The sequence below is a fragment of the Anabrus simplex genome, chromosome 1, assembly GCF_040414725.1.
Source record: "Anabrus simplex isolate iqAnaSimp1 chromosome 1, ASM4041472v1, whole genome shotgun sequence".
Classification (NCBI taxonomy): Eukaryota; Metazoa; Arthropoda; class Insecta; order Orthoptera; family Tettigoniidae; genus Anabrus; species Anabrus simplex.
Genome location: NC_090265.1, coordinates 1,137,797,106 through 1,137,815,047, shown reverse-complemented (window position 1 = coordinate 1,137,815,047; position 17,942 = coordinate 1,137,797,106). Strand labels below are relative to the sequence as shown.

The 17,942-nt window shown below is 38.2% G+C and overlaps 1 protein-coding gene across 1 annotated transcript in view; it reads right to left on the bottom strand.

Moving 5' to 3' along the window:
• Positions 1-17,942, bottom strand: part of poe (E3 ubiquitin-protein ligase-like protein poe) — a 797,274-nt gene that overhangs the window by 82,911 nt on the left and 696,421 nt on the right. Inside the window, exons 68-71 of the mRNA XM_067137373.2 lie at positions 13,563-13,724; positions 13,064-13,481; positions 12,777-12,974; positions 7,003-7,193 (exon numbers count right to left, since the gene is read on the bottom strand). Of these exons, the coding sequence (XP_066993474.2) occupies positions 7,003-7,193; positions 12,777-12,974; positions 13,064-13,481; positions 13,563-13,724 (969 nt within the window). The remainder of the gene's footprint in view (positions 1-7,002; positions 7,194-12,776; positions 12,975-13,063; positions 13,482-13,562; positions 13,725-17,942) is intronic.

Below are 17,942 nucleotides of genomic sequence, written 5' to 3'. Positions count from 1 at the left end.
AACTGTTTTTTACTACCAAACAGTTTCTTATGCAGAAGTCTAAGAGATGTTCTACTTCTGAATTTCTTCACCCATAGACATGTGGTCCCATCATCTTCTCGTAGCCATTCCTGTCTATTCTGAGCTGTGCGTTGAGGTCCCCGATGATGATTGCCCTCTCTTCACTGATGGTATCTTCTAGGTCTTCGAGAAACTTGTTCTTTTCGTCTTGACTGGAACCCATCTGAGGGGGCATACACTTGCACCAGTGTCAGCTTCTTTTTCCTAAGGTGAACTGTTTCCTTTATAATCCTCTCATTGATGTACTGGATCTCTGCAATACCATCTAACTCTTTAGAATATATCAATCCTACTCCATTTCTCATCTCTCTGTTGTTACCATCCCAGTAGAGGGTATAGTTTTTCCTCAACTCTTTCTTCCCTTCACCTTTCCATCTAGTTTCACTCAGTCCTAGGATTGATATTTTCCTTCTCTCTATGATGTCCACTAACGCTTCACATTTCCCAGACAAACTTAGTACGGCGATTGTTCCTATTCGAGTTTGTTGTCTTCTCCAGGGTTGTTGCACTATTGCAAGGCTTGGCCTATCATCAGGCTGTGTAAGCCTGGGCGTGGGTCTGCATACCATTTGAACAAATATTTACCACCTGTTCCTAAGAACAATATTATTGTATGTCAATTCAAATAGAACATTAATTAAAATTTCAATCTGAATAACATAAATTTGTCAAGTTAACCATACCTTTAAAAAGTTTTATGAAACTAGTCTTGAACTAAACACATCTACTTGTGATTTAAATTAATTTGTGTCACTGCAAAATTTATAACTGCAGCTCTTCCTGTTGAATATCACCTTTAATCCATAGCTTAAAGGTTGTTTTGCTATCTTAGTGTGCTGGAGTGAGCTGCTGGTCTATTATGTCTACTTATACAGGGTAGTTGGAAACAATGTGAACCAGGTATATGAGCGTTAGAGGGCTGATCATACTGACAAATAACTGGAAAAAATAATTAGATATCTCGCGCCGTTGTAATTTTATCAGCTACTGAAGTTAGCCAGTCAGAACGCTTCGCGGGCAAATTCAAATGGGCTGTACAAGGCGATGTTGCTAAATCTGCACGTGGCTTATAACTCGGCAGTCGGACAACACAGTCAAGATTTAAAGCATAACTTCAGTAGCAGAAAATAGGATTTAGAGGTTCTTATGAATGTAAACAAAGGCCCTGTTCTCGACGTCACAGAGGAATGCTTCATTCACTTGGATCAGTTCTTTAACTTCAATTTGAACCTGAACAAAATCTCAGAAAAAACTAACATTCTCTTTGATTTAGCGTGATACATAGTACCCTATCACTTTACAAAGCCCTACCACACCGTTCACAGGACCCGCCCTAAACCCTTCCTCCTATCTTTTCCTCCCCCTCCCCCCACAAGATATAACCTACCTCACTACACTCCACCCATCAGTATTAGTCCGTATCTTCTCACAAACTGTAGCTTCTCAACACGCTGTCCAAGGTAAGCCACATATACCGTATATTACACACATTTTAGCTTCACAGGCCCATTACATTTCAATACTTTTAATTCCTTTGTTTTGATTTCGCTTCAGGCTGATTCAAATCCTTCTGATTGAACTGGGAAATTTTAGTTCACCTGTACTACATCAGAAGAGACGACGAAAGGACAACCAATTAACATTAACCATTTCTTTCTTTATAATGTTATTAATACATCATTGTAGAATTTTAACGAACACAACAAGCCTTTCGAGACGTGTGTAATGAGATATACTAACGCATATTTCTACAAGTTCTTTACATGAATAAGGTGTTATCGACTAAAATTACGTTTTCACCTTGGCAAAATTTGAGTAACAAATATCTTAACGGACGGACAAATTATCGCCAAGATTCAAATGAAACCGTAAATATGACATGTGATAATTTGAGTATTAGCACATAAACAGATCATCAAAAACAGTGTATCAAGTGATGGTTATAAGTTTTTACTATTTTATTCAGCATACAGTGTAAATAAGCGTTTCAAAAGACTTTTGAAGTCTTGATGATAACATGTCAAAACTTTTAATTAATCTTTTATTTTTTTAAAAAACCATGTATGTATTAATGTGTCACAACGTTGATTTTAATTATGTACTTTCTCAATTGTGTGATTAATGTATTTTATGGTTGATGATGACATTTAAATGTCGAAACTGGTACCATTATTAAATAAATATTGTAAATAATATCTTATACAATTCATAATTTGTACTGAAAAGGTTGAACCTTAAGAAACTTATCTCTGTGAGTTCCAATAGAAGAAACAAAATTCTCCAAGGAATGGACTTGAACAAGGAACTACCTGCTTATAGTCCCAGCCCATAGCAAGCACGCTAAGGCGGCACTGGCTGAAACCCATAGTATGTTCGTGTTTGATGCTCATTTCTCGGCATGGCTCTCAAGCTCGAAATCCCAAAGAATACAACATTGCAAGAGAAAGGAACTTCAAGTGTATTAATAAAGACATCAGGTGCAGAAAAAAAAGATGCATCATCATGCTTGCAATTACCGCAGACTGAAGAAAACTTCCACCGTATGTTATCTTCAAGAGAAAGACAATGCCAAAATGTCATTTTCCACATGGGATACATGTACACGAGTAAGAAAAGGGCTGTATGGACCAATCTAATGAAAAACTGGGTAAAAACAGTCTGGAAAAGCTGCCCTGGTGCTCTACTTCGCCTATCATCTACATTAGTAGTTGACAGTTTCATGAGACATCTCAGGCAAGAAGGTACAACAGACATAGCTGTAATTCTGGGTGGACTGACATTTGTTCACATACTCTAGATGCGTCAATTAACAAACCTTTTAAGGATCATATCCGGCGTATTTATACGGAATGGATGGCAACGGGCAAGCACTTATCCACTCCAGGTGGCAAGAATCGGCGTCCTTATTTAGAATGAATGTGCCAGTGGATAATAGGAAGTTGGAATTTAATTCGTGTGAAATGGTTACAAAGAGCTTCAGAAAAATGGGAATATCCAAATCTCTGGATGGTCTCGAAGATGACGACTCCTCATCGGCTGAGAGCAACGATGAAATGTCGACGTGTACCAGTAAGTTTGATCAGCACGCGTTTTATTACCGGCATATGACTTGCATTTTGTTACAGTGTTCACAACATTAACGTTAACGCATGTACTACCGTATTATCTACTTTATCACTACAGATTTGTATGCCATTCAGTAGCAGCATACCACAGTGCAAAGCAAACCACGTTAATTTTAACGCCTGGTCACCTACATGAAGCAAGTGTTAAAAAGCTGTAGACCTGCCAGTAAACTAAAGTCATTTAAATTTGAGAACTTGCTTGTTGATATTTCCTTTTGTACATGGTATAATACTGGAGTGATGGAAAACTGACAGCCTACTGTAAATATGTACAAACAGCACGTGATGTGATAATGAAATGGCGTATGGCTTTTTTTAGTGCCGGGAGTGTCCGAGGACATGTTCGGCTCGCCAGGTGCAGGTCTTTCGATTTGACACCCACAGGTGACCTGCGCGTCGTGATGAGGATGAAATGATGAAGACGACACATACACCCAGCCCCAGTGCCAGTGAAATTAACCAATGATGGTTAAAATTCCCGAGCCTGCCGGGAATCGAACCCGGGACCCAAAAATGAGTTTATTCATGTTTGTCTAATCTGTAAATAAATGTTCATTGTTTATACAAAATGGTATTTTCACAGCTATCTTGGTGATTGCATTAATTTTATTCGAAATTTCAGTAGAACTTAATCCCTTCGAGAAAAAGTCAGCGTAATTTATACAGCTTGACTTTAGAACAAAATACTTGGTCAAAAAAGTGTGAAAATTACATAGGTAAATACAGTACACCAAAATAACCATTCCCCAGGGCAGAAATGCGCTCTCTGTGCTACTACCAGCAATTGCTCGTGTGTGAATACACACTATGCCTGCATAGCTTCCATGCAACAAATAGCGGTTTGTGATCCACTTGCATATCTGCAAGAAAAAATAAAATGTTGCAATGATTTTTGCACCAATATTTATTCAAATAATATGCAAATTGTGTAATTTATTTAATAGGCAAGAAAAGGTAGTAATGTTAGCAAGTCCTAGAAATGATTGGTAGATTAAACAGCCACTGAAGAAGAAAACAAGTAGGTTCTGAAAACATGTACGGAACTCAGCATAATAATAATTAAAATAAAAAGACTGTAAAAATATTGACAAGGTGGAACTACATGATTTACCGTATTTCTTCCAATCCAAGATGACAATTTTTCTCAGAATCTCATGTGAAAAAGGGTCATCTTGCATTCGCGACGTAAAAGTAAAAACACCACTGGCAGCTACCACTGTAACTACGCTGCTTCCCTTCCCCACCCACATGCGCATAAAACCTGATCTTCAATGTCCGCATCTTTATTAAGCCTATAGGCTACATCGCTAGCCATGGCAACCGGTTGTACAGTGCCTCTGTGTAATGTCGCTAGTTCTTGGGAAATAGTGAAGAGAGAATGAAATGAATGACATTCTACTTGCTGGAGACAGACTCGTAGCACAGGCGACTGACAATCTCCTGAACAGACAAAAAGAAGTCCCTGTATTAGCCTCTACAAAATGTTCCTCAAATCCACAGAATGGCATCAAAACATGCGAGCCTTCAAATTCTTAGAAAGGCCATGGCTACTTAGTGGCAGAGTTGAAAGGTGTCTATTACACCTGGCACTTGGTAAAATTAACTGTTTTACAGGCAACAGGAATATTCCTGATGGATTGTCGTATTGTAAAGACGTGGAACAAGTACTGCTGGCAAATTCTGAATGGGTCTCTTTGATATTATGATGCCAATTTTAATTTAATGGTTATTAAACTAGCAGAAATAAAGGGTAATTTTGCAGATGCAAGAAAATACGGCATAACTTTAGCCAACATTTGGCGCTGGCGTGAAGACAAAGATAGTCTAAAAATGCAAATTTTCAACGGGTTCTCGTTGATATTACAATACCATTTTAAGTCAATGGTTATTAGACACGCGGAAATGAAGAATAATTGTACAGCTGCAAGAAAATGCGGCATAACTAAAGTCAATGTTCGGCGTTGGAGTTAAGACAAAGATAGTCTAAAAATGCATACTGTACAAAAAATGCATTCAGTGGCCCGCAACAAGGAAGCAGGAATATTTTCCTGATGGATTGTCGTATTGTAGAGACGTGGAACAAGTACTGCTGGCAAATTCTGAATGGGTCTCTTTGATATTATGATGCCAATTTTAATTTAATGGTTATTAAACTAGCAGAAATAAAGGGTAATTTTGCAGATGCAAGAAAATACGGCATAACTAAAGCCAACATTTGGTGCTGGCGTGAAGACAAAGATAGTCTAAAAATGCATACTGTACAAAAAAGGCATTCATATATATCACAAAGCACCTTTTAAACCTGATTTATTTATTTTTTTGAAGGAAAAAGTGGGAGTCATCTTGCATTCAGGGTCATCTTGGATTTGGAGAAATACAGTAATTTGAAGTGATGGATTAGTTTGAAGTCAATACGGACCCAAATAAATCAAACCATTATGGTTAAAATAATAAATTCAACTCCAACCACCCAGATGTGGTATACAAGACCTCTCCATCTTTGTTCATGAACCACTCCTCTCTCGTAAACTTCTCCCAATCTTGTCCTCTCTCCTCAACATCTTTCTTTACTACATCGCTCCATTTTTCTCTGGGTCTTCTTTTAACTTCACTTTCGTATTCCCTTCTTGCAGTCCTGCTGATAATGACTCTTTTTACATGGGCAAACCACTTCAGTCTTGCTTTCTGTGAGTTTATAACAGTAATAATCCTTCCAAAAATTGTTAGGGACTGAAATACAATATTTTTATTTCACATAGACCTGTAATGGAAAATTAGTATATTTTATTGATTCATTATATTGCCCTGCTATGGTACGGAGTAGGCCATACAGCCAACAATTCAATGCTGAGTAGTGGGCAGTGGGAAATAACCTGACACCCTGAAAGGGTCAACGGCTTCAGATGAAGAAGCCCTTTTGGGAGGGTGATTGTCCTCCAGGTTAGGAGTTGCTACTATGGCGTCTGTTTTCAAGGTTAGAAGCAGCATTTTACATCCTATGGAGGGTTGGCATCAGCAAGGGCAAGAAGTCTTAAAACTATGCCCCAGAATTAAAAACAGACCTGGCAAAGGCTGGAAGCTGTTCAATATCGTGATTAGATTACTTGCCAATTTCAATATGTGTGTGTGATCTGACAGTTTATTTGATGGTTATGAGCCGACAGATTATTCAATCGTTAATCAGGAGTTCACTTTGATTACAATTTGAAACAACTGCAGACAATGCAAACCAGTGATTATGTATGAGTGATGAGTGTGCACGAATTTATATGAAGAGTCAACTTTTTTCAGGCAAAGCAACACTTCACTTCATAATTTGGGGGTAAATCATCTTTAAAGGAAAATAATTTTTCAATACCTTGCGATTCAGATTCTAGAAATGCAGCACAAATCAGGGCCTGAATAAAGATGAAAAAGGTTAAAGAGGTCCAGTCTGAAAACCATATGGGGCAGAACATGTTGGAGACAAGATCATACAGCAGTACACATCAGATACTGTGCAAGGATCAAAAAGGACAATGAAAAGACTGAGAGACATCTTGGCTATCCTGACATTATATCAGTAAAAATTAACCTATTCTGTGAACAAATGTTATGTATAGGAGTTTTGATACATGCAATAGAATGGATGGAAAATTTCTTACATGTGTTTTGTTAAAATAAGATGTTATATCTTCATAAATAAAAATTTTCTGAAAAAGCATTAATTTCACACTGTTATATACCCATACCTTTCCTAAAATAATGTAGTATTTTGTGGTTTTACAGATTGAATTAGGTGCAAAACTATATTTTCCCAGTCACAGCTATACTTTACCTGTAAGAAGTCCTCTTGCTGTGGATCTTTCTCCAGTGTCAGGAAGAATTCTCCCACATCATTTTCTTCAGGATAAATGATAGAACACAATCTCTCAAAAATGAAAACTGGTGTACGAACATCCTGAGGACTGTATTTTTGCACAGTCTCTATGCAAATAGCCATGAAAGCCTTTGTCTCTTCCTCTGTTCCTGGAAAATAAGAAGTAACACAAATGATTGATGCAGACAATAGACTAGAAAAGAAGGTTAGTTTATAAGGGGGGTTATACGTAATGGAAAGAAACAAATAAGTAACAAATCAAATCATAAAGATAGGAACACAAATACGAACACACTAAAAGATAAAAAAGATAGGTTAGAGTGGAATAGATAGCAACACGAAGAGGAAGCAAGGACAAACATGAAAACGCATCTGCATCTTCATGCCCTGCTGTCTTCACAGAGATATGATCTCTCCTCAACAAACTTGGTTCTTCTATATCCAATTCATCTCAGTCCCCCAATGAGCATGTTTCACTTCTCAGCTTCATCAAGAGGGTGAATATCAACAATTATATGGGGCCATCTTGATATATCATCAGTATTGATGTGGGTATAGCAGGACAAAAAGAAAGCTGGATCAATGCAGGTGACAGGAAGGAACAAAAGGATAGAGACGAATACAGCCAGTAAAAGACTAGAAACACACAAAAAACACAAAAGGAGCCCAATGGATCATGATAATTATTGGAAAATAACATAGAAGCAACAAATTAAATCATAAAATAGAAATATAGGAACACATAATTGGATCAACACAATGATTTTTAACAGGGTTTATATACATAATAAGCTTTTCAAGATTTGTAGAAAAAATGCATTCATGTATCTTAGTTTAATCTTTTTTTAATTATTTGTTTTAAGTTGCAATGACATAGATTTTATGGTGGTGATGGGATAGGACAGGGCTAGAATTAGGAGAGAAATGACCATGGGCATATAAAACCGTCTTCAAAGCTGCAGACAATAGGGTTCAAACCCATTATCTCCTGAAAGCAAGCAACAGCTACATGATCTAAACCATGTAGCCAAGTTGCTCGGTACTTGGTTTAACCCTCAAGTACTGACGTCCGGTCACCGAGATAGCTACTGCATTGTTGAATTTAAATATCTCAAAACTTAGCTGTTGCAATAACTTGTGGGGCTAGCTACCTTATTATTGAGTTCCGATAATAACTACCCCCTGTGTAGTATGAATGTGACAAGTTCAAGGTTTACACGCAGTCATGATTTATCTTCTGGAAGCGGCCTACGAGATCGGACATCGATGTGTACGTTATCAGTGGGTGTGAAGTGAACAGTTCTCAGCAATCTGTCATGATTCATCTCCTGCAAGCGGCCCGTGAGACCAGACCTCTGTGTTTATCACTGGGCATGAAGTGAAATGACGCAGTGATAAGGAGGATTATTATGCAAACAGTCCTGCAGGAACTAGTGTCACGAATAAGACTACTATGGATACTTCCAGAATATGTCTTACAAGCGACAGATTTACTGAAGTTCTGCAAGAGTGGCTTGATGAGGACTGTAATAATGACGGAGACAACTGAATTGGATCGACAGAAGTCGTGAAATGCCTGAAACACACAAATCTTACATAATATATAGGAACCCTTAAAAAGAAGGTAAATTTCACCAGCATTTTGGCCATAAAAATCGAGACAAGTAGGATCATTTCTATTTCGATTTGGACACTATCGCTATTCATAGTGATAATAGTTCGGATTCCAAAAAAAGTGAAAATAATGGGGAAGTGGTAGTTGGTGCAGTGAACGAGGAGAGAGAAGCAAATACTGTAACGGAATCTTTTTTTTTTTTTTTTGCTTCACGTCGCACCGACACAAGATAGGTCTTATGGCGACGATGGGACAGGGAACGGCTAGGAGTGGGAAGGAAGTGGCCGTGGCCTTAATTAAGGTACAGCCCCAGCATTTGCCTGGTGTGAAAACGGGAAACCACGGAAAACCATTTTCAGGGCTGCCGACAGTGGGGTTCGAACCTACTATCTCCCGAATACTGGATACTAGCCGCACTGAAGCGACTGCAGCTATCGAGCTCGGTACGGAATCTTCTGATAAAAGTTCAACCACATTATAATTACAGGAAAAATGTAAATGGTCATCAGAACCCTGCGTCACCAAGCAGTCTCGGACACTGCAATATAATATTTTGAAACTCCCAGCTTTACAACGTGCAGCTCAAGTTGGTAATGAAACTGATCCCATATCTGTATGGAATCTTCTCATAAATGATTATATTCTCGGTATCATTCTTTGAAAGACAAAACTCATCAGTGAGAGAAGCAAGTGCAAATCACAGAGACTTGAAAAATGCAAGATATATTGGAGCTGAAAGCCTTCATAGGTTTGCTATTTACTCTGCAGCTTTCAAATCCAATCAGTAAAGCACAAAGTCAATTGTTGCAACATATGGTACCGAGAGGGAAATATTCTGCAGCATGATGAGTAAGAACAGATTTGAGACTATCATAAAATGGCAGATTAATTCATTGCTATTTGCGTACTTCCCCATCAGGAATGTACTATACTGAGTACTGTAAACACTTCTAGAAACTGCTGGAATTTATACATTCTGTGGCGCAGGAGGCAACACGCTGGCCTCTCATCACCAGGTTTCGTGGTTCAAATCCTGGTGCTCCATGTGAGATTTTTGCTGGACAAAACGGAGGCGGGATAGGTTTTTCTCCGGGTACTCTGGTTTTCCTGTCATATTTAATTCCAGCAACACTCTTCAATATTTCATCTGTCATTCATTAATCATTGCCCCAGAGGAGTGCAACAGGCTTTGGCAGCCGGCACAATTCCTATCCTTACCACTTGAGGGGGGTTTCATTTATTCCATTCCTGGCCCGGTCGAATGACTGGAAACAGGCTGTGGATTTTCATTTTTTCATATATATAACATGTCCTGACTGACTGATTCATCATCGCCGAGCCAAAACTACAGGACATACAGAAATGAAATTTTGAGGATATATTTATATTACAATGTAGGTGCTCAATAAGGGAGGATTTTTGGATACTCCATCGCTAAAGGGGTGAAAAGGGGGGCGAATTTTTAAAATGAGTGTATCTACAGTATATCTCAAAAACTTAATCTAAAGACATGAAAATTGGTATTTGGAATCTCCTTTAATAATGAGGACGCACATAGTTATTGTTTTCGAAAAATCATCTGGGGGCGGGGGGGGGGGGGGGGCAGGGGGGTGAGAAAAGGTGAAGAAGCGGTTGAATACCTCCTACGAGGATACTTATATTTCAAAAACTGAAGATGATGTTAGAGTCATGAAAATTGGTATTTGGAATCTTCTTTAAAAATAAAGAAACACATATTATTTTGTTTTTGGAAAATGTACTTAAGAGGGGCTAAACAGGAGTGACAAAGTGACAAAGGGGGTGAGTATATCTACAATAAATCTCAAAAACTTAACATATTACAGATGTAAAAATTGGTAGTTTTAATTTCTTTTAAAAATAAAGTAACACATTATTTCTTTTGAAAAAACTAAGGGGGGGGGGGAGTAAAATGACTGAAAAAAGGGGTTGAATTATTTTTTATTAGGATAATGGTATCTCCAAAACTGAAGAGATTACAGACATGAAAATTGGTATTCTTCACTTTTTTTCACCCTCCCCCCCCCCCCAGATGATTTTCCCAAACAAAAAACTGTGCTTCCTTATAATTAAAGGACTGAAAAAGGGCTTGAATTCTTTTTATGAGGATACTTATATATCAAATACTGAAGATGTCACAGACGTGAAAATTGGTATTTAAAAAAATAAACTAACATATTTTTTTGTTTTGGAAAAACACTCAAAGGGTGGTTGTAAGAAGGACTGAAAAAAGGGTTGAATTCTTTTTATGAGGATACTTTAGATGTTACAGGCATGAAAATTAGTATTTGAAATCTCCTTTAAAAATAAAGAAACACAGATTTTGTTCTTGGAAAATCCAATTAAGGGAGGGGTTAAATGAATTGTAAATTGAGTTGAATTCTTTGTTTGAGGATACTTATATCTCGAAAACGATGGATGTTACAGACGAGAAAAATTGTATTTTGGAATCTCCTTTAAAAATAAAGAAACACGTATTTTGTGGCAGGGGAGCGGTGGGGTTGGAAGCAACTTAAGGGTGGTGTAAAAGGAGTTGAATTCTTTTTATGAGGATACAAATAAGTGGACATAAAACAATACACACCTTAGAGGGTTTTAACTGGTGGGTGAGGAATGACGACAAAAATAAAGATATATGTAACCGTTTGAATTATGAAGTTAAAATTTTGAATGATAACCTAGCTGTTAAATAACAGAAGGGTTGAAACAAATTTAACTGCTCAGAGAGTTAAATGGGGGTCAAGATCAGAAAACAAAAATATTCATTCCTTCCTCCAAAATGGTTTAAGGTAAGAGACAAAATTTCAAATAGAGGTATATATTCTAAATCCTAGGTGTGAAATAGGAAATATTTTGTTAACATTCCACTCCTAAGGTGTTAAATGAGGTTAGCTCAGTAAACAAAATTATTCATCCCTCCAAAACCATCTGACGTACAAAGTTGTAATTTTATGAGAAGGATCTTCTTTTATCCCCTAGGTGTAAAATATTGTATTCTTCAAAATATTTTTCCCTTAAGGGGTTTAGGTGGGGGTTGACTCTCAAAAACACAATATCGCTGTTAGGCATCTTTAAACAGCAACAAAAACATTCAAATTCTTCCATTTGGGATTTAAATGAGTGTTCGATCAGAAAATAATCATTTCCCCAAAACCGTTTGACGTACAAACTGAGGGCATATTTTACAGGACAGTGGACTCTCCAAAATGTAAAATTTTGAATAATAACTTTCAGTTTAAAACCGTAGCGAAGCACGGGTATCTTGCTAGTATATTAATATGTAAAATACTTATACTAGAATTGGTCTGTTCAACCATCAAAAGTATATCCACAGACAGAAGTGAATTTATTGGAAGAAGTTAAATACTAGGAAACGAGTTGAAGCCGCTGATGACTTATGGCAGTCTCACTGACTGAACCTCATGGTTAGTGCTACAAATCAAGACCTGTGTACTTATGGGTTAATTAATAATGGCTTATTTACCAGGGATATTTGTGAAAACATATTACTTCACTTGCAGAATCAGCAAGCAATCATTTGTGCAGTCTGGGCTACATGGCTATTGGCTTGCATTCAGGAGATAGTGGGTGTGAACCCCATTGTCGGCAGTCCTGAAGATGGTTTTCCACAGCAGGCAAATGCTGGGGCTGAATCTTAATTAAGGCCATGGTCGCTTTCATCCCACTCCTTGCCCTTTCCTATCGCATTGCTGCCATAAAACCTATCTATGTTGGTGCGATGTAAAGCAAATTATATAAAAAAAGTCTCATTTATAAAAGTCACTCGTTTGTTCCTTTTCAATACGCATTCATACATGAAATATACTTCAACAGCATCAAACTATAACTTTAAGGGTGAAATAAATTGTGAAGTCTGTATTTTACAACTATACTTGGAGCGAGATATGAAGTGCTTCATTTCTTTGGTTCAAATGAAAATGGAATCCACGTTAAATAAATTTCGGGATAAATAGCACTTTGAAAAGGAAAGTGTTCTGAAGAGAACTCGTGAACCAATAATAAAATAGGAAATTAATAAAACAGTTATGATTAGAAGTGAAGGCATTTTGTTTAACAACAATCTATAGTAAGTTCTCACCAGTGGTCATTTCTTCCAAAAGTTCAAGTAATTTTTCTTGTGTTTCGTCAATGAGACGCGTTCGTTGTACAACCAGGCGACGTAGAGAAAGATATCCATTAAGAACAGCTCCAACCAAACGCCCCTTGTACTGCTGCTTAATGCTATCTTGTTCAAGAAATGAGGCAAGCAGTTCAGTAAGCATCTTAAGAGCATAACCTGCAAAAGAGGACACCACACACATGACAGTTCTGTCATACTGTAAAATTTGATTTAAACAATAAAACAGCCAAGTATTATATACGTACCTTGTGCCAAATCTGATGTTAATGTAGTATCTTCCAGGCGATGCAGTTCCTCGATTTCATGAGTTAATAATCCAGCTAGATCTAACAATACACCACGAACTGCTAAGTACTGTTTCCAAGGAGCAGGCTGGACTAAGTTCTGATACAGAGAGAGAAACTCTGCAGCACTTTCACCAGCTGTACCCAATTCACTTAGGAAGCCAGTTAACAAGTCCAACACTTCTCGTTTACGCACAGGTACTTGACAGAGACTCTCTAGCATGTTGCATGCCACTTGGCGTGCTAGCCGAGAACTTGGATTAAAGAGCACTTGCTTCAGCCATGCTGAATCTGTTAGTCGTAATGGTACAATGCCACGAGTTTTCTGTCGCCAACGGTTCCCATACTTTTCCATCAGGTACATAGCTCTAATCTCCTCCTAAGAATATGAGAGTGTGAGAGAAATTAACACTGCGTAATAATGATTTTAACAAAGAATAAAAACAGTATAATTTGTTACCTTTTTGAGAGGTTTGGTTGGCTGTGTATCAGGCAATCTGGCAGGCATGTGCTGGCGCCATGCTTTGTACGAGTGCTTAGGGTCACCTTGTAACCACTTTGCCACTTCAACACGAACACCTTCAGTGGGTCGGATGGTGGCCAAAGCATCAACAGTTTTATCCTGCAAAGGGCATAAGAAGAACCCAAGTTGATTAGGAATATCATGAAAGGGTAAATAAAACAATAAATTGGTAACTGCAATTTCATCTGGTTATTATTAGCCTGGTGCAGCCTTTGTAAGCTAGGGTGGGCAGTGTCTACTGTGCACAGCAAACTGCGTGCTGATATGAGATTATGTTAACAATGTAAGTGACCCTAATTTGAGTAGATACAGTGTTGTAAAACCATTTTATCCACATTTATTATCTATAGTTATATAACGAGAGTTCTAGAATGTCTTTTTTGTTAGCGGCTTTACATTGCAATGACAGAGATAGGTCTTAATGGCAATGATGGGATAGGAAAGGCCTAGGAGTTGGAAGGAATTAAGGTACAGCCTTAATTAAGGTACAGCCCCAGCATTTGCCTGGTGTGAAAATGGAAAACCACGGAAAACCATTTTCAGGGCTGCCGACAGTGGGGTTTGAACCCACTATCTCCCGGATGTGAGCTCACAGCTGCATGTTCCTAACCGCACTTTTGGAAAATTTTAACGCATTTCCCCACGGAATTCGTAAATGAAATTACTGTAGTATGTTATTTAAACAGTGCCCTTTTAATTAGCACAGATTTTTTTTTTTTTTGGTAAATTTTGCAAATTCTGACCTACAGTACACCTCCCCTTAAAGAACAAGGAAAAACATAGGATTTTCAAATACAGGAATACTAAATCTGCTTTGAAAATCGGGAGACAAGTCTCTGCGATCAGGAGAGAAGGACCAAAAATCAAGTGTCTCCCGCTTAAATCGGGGGAGTTGGCACATCTGCACACACTTTCAAAAACAAATGTCAGCTGAAGCTGACCAGTGGGTTATTAAACATTGTTCTGGTCACTCTCTTTGACCATGAATTATTTGGAGGTTAAACTCGGCCACGTGCGAGAGAATGACTTCTATTGTCATCTTTCAATGCAACGACTGTTCGAATAACGAGTTGAAACTAGAAGGTGCGAGTTTCAACATACACGCCACCGCTGATAGATACGTACACCTGTCCACTTCCTGGATTTTGATTTTGCCTTCATTAGTACGTGATTTCACGATTTTTTTTAGTATCTGTAACTCGGCTACCAGAAAACAAATAAGCACCATGCTAGTCAACTTCACACACAATTATGTTCCTAATCTGTTGATAGGCTATCTGCGACAAATATTCACTACCGTTCACTGTATCACTCTTCTCAAAAACATGCTATACAACAGAGTATTTGAGGTATATTTAAACTGCAGCGTGAGCAAGCCTTACGTACTGAATGATGGCTTACCACAAGGCACAGTTTTTGCTTCATTACTGTTCAACATCTACATTGCAGATCTCCCAGAAACTGGTTCCAGGAAATTCATATATGCAGATGACATAGCTCTGAACGACCAATCCAATGATTGCAAAGCATCAGAAAATGTACTTACGGAGGATCTCCATACCTGGAACAAATATTTCAATACGAGGTGATTTAAACCTATCATCATCATCATCATCATCATCATCATTTCTTCGCTCCAGCAAGCCGGGTGTGGTTGTGTACGAGCCTCCTCCAGTTTTTTCCTATCCAGCCACAGATGCTGCTCATATATGCGACACCAGTTCACATATCTAATTTCAAGGTCCTTCATTATCTGTTTTTCCCAAACATTACGAGGTCTTCCTCTTGGTCTCTTCCCAGGAACATTATGGTCAAAGTAGTTCGAGGAGTCCTTTGAGGGTTCATTCTTTTCATGTGACCATACCATTGCAATCTCTTCACTTCTAGAGTCTCCAGCAAGCTTCTTTCCAATCCAAGCTGTTATTGGATATCCACATTCCTTATTTTATCCATTTTTGTTTGAATAAAACTGAAGTTAGCTGTTTTCATCTAGATAATGAAAGAGGCAACTACACACCTCAAATGGAATTCAAAGGCCAATGATTAAAATATAATCCTTGCCCAAAATATCTAGGCATCACAAAGGACCAGACACTGACATATAAACATCTTCATAATACCATAGAAAAGATAAAAACAACATCATCTTGCATAAGCTCAGTGGAACAGGTTGGAGGGCAAACACATATGTTCTACAAACTTCAGCCCTCACTCTAGTTTATCCAGTGGTTGAATACTGCTGTGCTGGCTCCGTGCTGTAGGGGCAGCGTGACCCGGAGGTCCCGGGTTTGATTCCCGGCCAGGTCAGGGATTTTTACCTGGACCTGGGGGCTGGTTCGAGGTCCACTCAGCCTACATGATTAGAATTGAGGAGCTATCTGACGGTGAGATAGCGGCCCCGGTCTAGAAAGCCAAGAATAACGGCCGAGAGGATTTGTCCTGCTGACCACACAGCACCTTGTAATCTGCAGGCCTTCAGGCTGAGCAGCAGTTGCTTGGTAGGCCAAGGCCCTTCAAGGGCTGTAGTGCCATGGGGTTTTAATACTGCAGTCCTGCTGAAAAAGATAAGATTGATGTCTTTATTGGCGTACTGATATCCAACTAAATGACACAATGAGGACAATATCTGGCACTATCAAATCAGCACCCCTACAATGGCTACCCGTGTTATCCAACATCAACCTCCGTCATATATGAAGAGAAGCAGCTCTGGTAAGAGAATGGTAGAAACATCGCAGCAACCCTCAACTACCTTTATATCAGGACTGCAAATTTCAGAAACCAGTGAGATTGAAATCAAGGAACCCATCATGGAAATTAGGAGAAAGGCTTGCTAAGTCACATTTTAATGCTGATCAGACCTGGGAAGAAGAATGGTATTCTTCAAACCCTAATCACCTGGGTTTAATTAACGATCCATGTAAAGCTCCGCCTGGTTTCATTTTACCTGGAAAAGCATGGACATCTTTAAACAGAATTAGGACAAACCACGGAAGATGCAAATTCTGGCTTCACAAGTGGAGAAAAGCTGAAAACTCATACTGCGACTGTGACGATGTCCCCCAAACCATCCAACACGTTGCTATGGAGTGCCCAAGAAGAAGATTTGAAGGAACTATTCAAGATATACACAGTGCCACCGATGAAGTTGTGAACTGGTTGAATACACTGGACATTACATTTTAATTTACCTGATCTGTAAATACTGTATATAGCATATTGTAATATTTAAATTTCCAATGTATCCTTATTTTCCCATTTGAAATAATAATAATAATAATAATAATAATAATAATAATAATAATAATAATAATAATAATAATAAATAAATAATAACTATCACTCAACAAATATTAAATTCTTAACTTCTGAATGGAATGTGAAATACAAGCACAAACAGGCTTGCTGGGTTATTCACCAAAATCAATGAAAACCGGAGAGCAAAACTGAATTTTTCTGAGGCTAACGGGTTTCTTCCCGAAGCTGTAATCAGGAATTCAAGGCCATTTCTCACTGAAGTGGAACTTTCACTGATCCGCCTCCTGTGGCGAGGACTCGGTACTAAGCGGTAACAGTGAAAATTTATGATGCGATAAGCGAGGTATTTATGTATAGATTTAATACGACATGAATTGGAACTTCAAATTTACTATGCGTTAAGCGCTATCTGTATCTTTATCCTATAAGGAGTTCCTCATGGGTTTCAAAATTATTGAGTGATACTCACCTGGAGAGAAGTAACGTAATCAGATATACTATGGGTGGTGTGTACCAACGAAGAGTAAACTATATTTCTGTAGTAAAGAAGTACAATTAAGGCCAACACTTGGTAACTTCCATACAAGAGTAAAATGTTCATGTCTTTTAGTCACATGTTTATAAATTCGTTCTTCAATTTCAGGAAACTGTGCACTTCGCTCTCGGAAAGCTCTACGATCACAGTTGCTTTTTAATAACATTTCCTTCTTCTTCCTCCAATCGAGAATACAGGATCAATATCATAATATTTTCTGCTGGCGGCATAATCTCCAAAACTTTCAGCTTCCGTTACAACTTTTATTAACTCACAGTAAATTACCACAAATGCTTGTTTGAATTCATCACACATCACCACTGCTGCTTCTTCACTCAGAACGTAAAGTATTAATCAACTGCCACACCATGTGGTTCCAGTAACATGGAAGTGAGCGACAGAGCGAGATTTCAGCCATTTCCAAATGGTGTGACATGAAACAGCTGTTGCATCTTTGGAACAATGCATTATGAGACCACGATACAAAAGGCTTAAATATGACCCATATCCAAATTTAAGGAGCA